The sequence below is a fragment of the Dipteris shenzhenensis genome, chromosome 17 (assembly GCF_047967505.1).
Source record: "Dipteris shenzhenensis isolate YYH24624 ecotype China chromosome 17, Dip_SZ_1.0, whole genome shotgun sequence".
In the NCBI taxonomy this organism is placed as follows: Eukaryota; Viridiplantae; Streptophyta; class Polypodiopsida; order Gleicheniales; family Dipteridaceae; genus Dipteris; species Dipteris shenzhenensis.
The window spans coordinates 16700766-16705694 of NC_141612.1; the positions used below are offsets into that span (position 1 = coordinate 16700766).

Sequence of the window (4929 nt, forward strand, 5' to 3'; positions counted from 1 at the left end):
ATGTGCTTGGAATCATGCTAATTAAAATGTGGTTGGCTGTAAGAATTAACTTGCACAATATGGAAATGGGGTTCTTGTAACCACATAGCATACACAACATACACATCATTCTGTTTAACCACACAAAAATTTGCTTTTATTTAAAAAAAAGATTCTGTAGAGCATCTATAAGCGCATCTATGTATGCATCTTTTTTTTTTTTTTAATTTCTACAGAGCGTCTAAAAGCATGTCTATAGGCATGTCTATCTATTATATAGACACGTCTATAGATGCGGGTCTGTAGGTGTGCAAATAGACGTGCCCGTAAGTTTTTTTAAAGTTAAGGAAATGCATCTGTGTGTGCGCCTGTGGGTGCTTTGTGTTGTTGTGGTATAGGCAGGTTATTGGCAGTGTCTCATGGTGTCCTAAAAAAAACCATGCGGTGTAGATGAGGGACCGTGCGGGGTAAATGATACTGCTTGGTATGGTTAGATACCATGTGGTATTCACGTTATGGTACTATGCAGTATGATTGTACACTCTGCGGTATTCTTTCAGTCGATAGTCGGTGTAAAGAACCACATTTTTTGCATTTAGGACGTTAGGTTGACATCTTTAATCGAAAAGAATGTACTTTTTAAATCCCTATTTGTGATTGGCTACACTCGATCATGGATTTGACATAGTATTGTTTATATACTGCATTGCTATGCTTACTATGTGCTATTCGGCCAATCAATTGCTATTTCCTTGACCTAGTTTCAAAAATTGCCATTGTTGCTTTTTTAACATTTCTTACAGCTTTAAATATGATTAAATCACATTTTTGAATTAACGATGTTCTAAAAAATCCTTTTTTTTTTTTGAAGCAAAGATTACTACACTTGATTTTAGTTTTTATCTCCCTAGGAAGTTGATATAAATTTCAAAGTTTGAAAATTCAATACACAAACTTCACTAACCTTATAAGATTTTGACTCCTTACACATGAGGACTTCATGATGTCATGCTATGGACAATTTTCGTTATCACTAGGAGGACTACTATTTCCAGGTCCCCCAAAAGAGAAAGAAGTAACCAAGCCATTCTCATCAGTGCTCAATAGGCTTGCATCATATAAGTTAGTCAATTCAGCTTGTTTTTGAAGATTACTTGTAGTAAATGCAGTGAGTTGTCCATCTGAGTTTACATATTGAGGGTTTTGATGATAAGCTGCACAAGTGAATGGTGCACTTGGAGGATACCCAGTTCCCATGTGAGTTGAAGAGACCTGGTCCACAGTGGCGACCTCTCCACCAAATTCCAAAGTGTCTGCAAGTCGCCCTTGCCAAACATTAATGATAGAGGCATCCCAATAGCCTATAGGGTCTCCATCCAAATAGAGATTCCAATTTTGTGTAGATGAATCCTACATTACATGATAAAAATGTAAACCTTAGTGATACACAATCATCTATTAACAATGGAGTGTGAGGAATTGCATGTGCGTTGACTATGTCTTTTATATATATATATATCATTCATTTATGAAGTACATACTTCAAAATCAATAGAATGATGTGGCAATAAACTACGGTGTTCAAGAGAATGACGAGGACATCATGGTCTTGATGAAAATATTATTACAAGTACTACTTAGCTCACTTAGGTCCATAATAAAACAATAATATGCATATTGAGAGAAAAATCTTGCTCAATTTTTGTGATTGTAGAGAAAAGATTGCAATATAAATTTTAAAACAAGTAGATTCACATGTTTAACATGTTTTAAGTAGTTTTCATTCACATGGCACATAGCCAGGGTGATAATCGTGCTATTAGCTAGAATTTAAAATTTCAAATCAAGCATGATATAGTAATTTATACCAATCTTTGGTGCTGTATTTTAAAATAATAATAATAATGTCGAGTACATTATTATTTTAAAGTAATAATAATGTTTCCTTTTCAATATATGTACAAGACTTTAGTTTCACTTTTTAAAACCCTTTTTTGAAAATCACATGATAAAAACTCCATGTAGTTTAATCAAACCACCGATATCTAATAAAACTATAGGGGCTTACTGAGATTTCAGCTTTCACTTGTGATTATGGGATTTGAATCCTACTTTTTTAAAATAACTAGGGGAAATAAAGAAATGTTATAGAAGCTTACCTTGGATATTGTGATTAACATTTGCTCTTGTTCATTGGGATCTCCAGGAATGGAAACTTGATCGTCAGCCCACCCATCACCCAGAACCCATGTCTGGCTCGTATGAATGTATCCATCGCACTTCAAAAGGGCACACCATGTTTGATAGCTATTATCCTGCATTACTCTCATATCCAGTATCATTACCTATATAGATGTTGAACTGAAGCATGGATCTTAAAATACCTTTTAATTAAAGAATATGGTATGTTTTCCACGTAGGTCATGTCTCAATTACATTACACATACCGTATAACCTTGGAATAAGCGTGGTAAATTATCCCCAAAATCCGGTTCATCAACCTACATAATAGAAATCCGGTTCATGATAATCATCAGCCTACATAATAGAAATCCGTTTCATCATAACGCTTTTGCTTATTTTTGGGCTGATTCCAATAAAGATCGTTAGAGAAAATGCTGACCACCCATCCAACCTCAAACGTAATTGGATATTTTTGGCCTGTTTCTAATGAAAATCGATAGAGAAATTAACGCTCACCACCCATCCAACCTCAAACGTTGCCTCATTGGAAGGATCGTTGGGATTCGCCACCACCCACACTTGCGAAAAGCTAGCGTCGGTCGGATTAGCGAATGGCTTGTTGATGCTCACAGTCACTTCTAAGCCGGTGAATGAGTTCTGATCTGTTGATGAGTAGATAGCATGCTGCACAAGACGACCACTTCTTGGAGGTTTGACTTTGCAACGGATCGTGTAATATGAGGCTAGTCAGCTGAAGGATATCTGTCTCTTGAATTGTTGTATGATAACAACGACCATTTGTTACGTACCGTGTAATACTTTCCGTCCGATTTAATTGCAAGCTAGGATTTGTAGAACCATGCGTTACGTACCGTGTGATATCTTCCGTCTGATTCAGGAGCCTTACGACCTCCAAATATGCGCCGCTGGGTTTTCCGAATTGAAATATCTTTTAGACCACGTATTACTGGTATCGTTCCCATTGGACAACCATTCGGAACATGCGTCTGGAATCGTTGGCGTATTCGACGGGAGCGATTACCGCCGTAAGCACCGGGAAACAGATTTTTCAAAGACGGCGGATAAACCTGAAAGAAAAGCGCGGTTGTAAGAATTGTGTGCACAGATCTCGGAACTCGGCTTCCATATCAAAAGACTGAAAGTATCCCGCACCAAGCTATCGTGTAGTCACCAAGACAAAAATTCGCACAGAGCTATTAGTATTTCAAGCTACAAATAATCAAATCCTCGATAGCGTCAACGTCCAAGTAAGAGATTACCACATCCGTTTGTTTTCTATAAGCTAAGCCTTTCTGATCCTCGATGCGAGTACAATCCACGATCGTGCCGTCCGACAGCTGCATGAGGAATGAATTAGATTTTAGAGTGACGCACGAAGACATGTGAAGAGAGAAATACCAGCCTGGGTGAGTATCGTCTACAGTGTGAGACTCGACGGGGACGTAGTCAAGATGCTTTTGAGTCTTTATGCTGCTCCCCAAAGACGAGCCATGAATACCATGTATGGGCTTCAAGGTTTCCGCAACAGATACCAAGACCAAGAGCCAAACTCCCACGAATATGTTCATCACGCTGACCGTATCTCTGCAGCTGATAGCACACGGTAAATATAGGACAGAGAAGGCCGCATGTGGAGGCTTAATCGAGCTGATGTGGACTTTGGAACGAGGCGGCATTGCTATGATCGACGATCTAGCTCTCAAGAACCATCTAGACATTGTCGAGCGACCCATCCTTGGACGGCTAGCCGTAGATTTCACCGTCCAATTAATTGTCATTGTATTCTTGTGCATTCCTTCAACCACAAAAGCATTCTAATTTTGTATGTTACATGGGATTCTTTACAGGCAGAGACAACAAATGCCACTAATGGATCTGTCTTGAAAGTGGCAATGGATCACGGAAAAGCTGCTGGAATCATCAAACCTCAGGATCGTATTGTAGTCTGCCAAAAAGTGGGGGACTCTTCCGTGGTGAAAATCATTGAGCTGGAAGAGCAGCATTACACTGATTGTTGCATCTCTTTCCCTGTAGTAGAAAATACAGTTTTTCCCAGGTTAGAGTGAAAACGTACGATCAAACCAAGGGAAGGCCTAGAGACGCTGTTCAATTTACAGAGTGACACTGTTCAATTTACAGACTTACAAGAACAATGGAAAGGTCCGATCAGACCAAGAGAAGACAATAGAAGAATTGACAGGTGCGATAAACAAACCAAGACTAAAGCCCAAGAGAACACTTGACCGACTTACAAGAACAATGGAAAAGTCAGCTAATCAAAGATCCAGTACTGTTCGATTTATGGACTTGCAGAACAAAACAATGGAAAGGTGTAATCAACTGTTTATGCAGAATCTTCTGTTTAAAAAAAATTGGGAAGTATCTGATATGGTTTGTCTTCGTTTGCGAATCAAGACACACCTTGGAGACTTGTGGTATGAATGCACGTCCTCGAGAGTGCCGTAAGGGCTTTCTTTATAAAACATAAATAAGATTATAGAGTCCTCTGCTTTAATAATTCTACAAATCAATAAGTAGTGCAAACCACCTTATTTCCTTCTTTGAAACCTCCAAAGAAAATCTAAAATCTTCTACCCTGAAAATTTATGAGAGTTAAATAGAGCTAAAAGAGCTCTATATATAGCAAGTTTAGCTTGAGTTATTTGAATTGATCTATCTCTCATGATAAAATATCTATATCCTCCAAACTAAGTATATTATATTATGCCATAGAACTAAGTACTG

The 4929-nt window shown here is 38.2% G+C and overlaps 1 protein-coding gene across 1 annotated transcript; it reads right to left on the reverse strand.

The window, feature by feature from the left end:
* Window positions 1-990: 990 nt before the first annotated feature.
* LOC147891754 (protein neprosin-like) lies at window positions 991-3527 on the reverse strand. Its single transcript, XM_087388505.1, has 6 exons — window positions 3444-3527; window positions 3036-3251; window positions 2692-2847; window positions 2427-2480; window positions 2139-2294; window positions 991-1389 (listed from the first exon to the last, which is right to left on the reverse strand). Exons 1-6 carry the CDS (start codon window positions 3525-3527, stop codon window positions 991-993), a joined length of 1065 nt encoding a protein of 354 aa, XP_087244631.1.
* Window positions 3528-4929: the final 1402 nt, after the last annotated feature.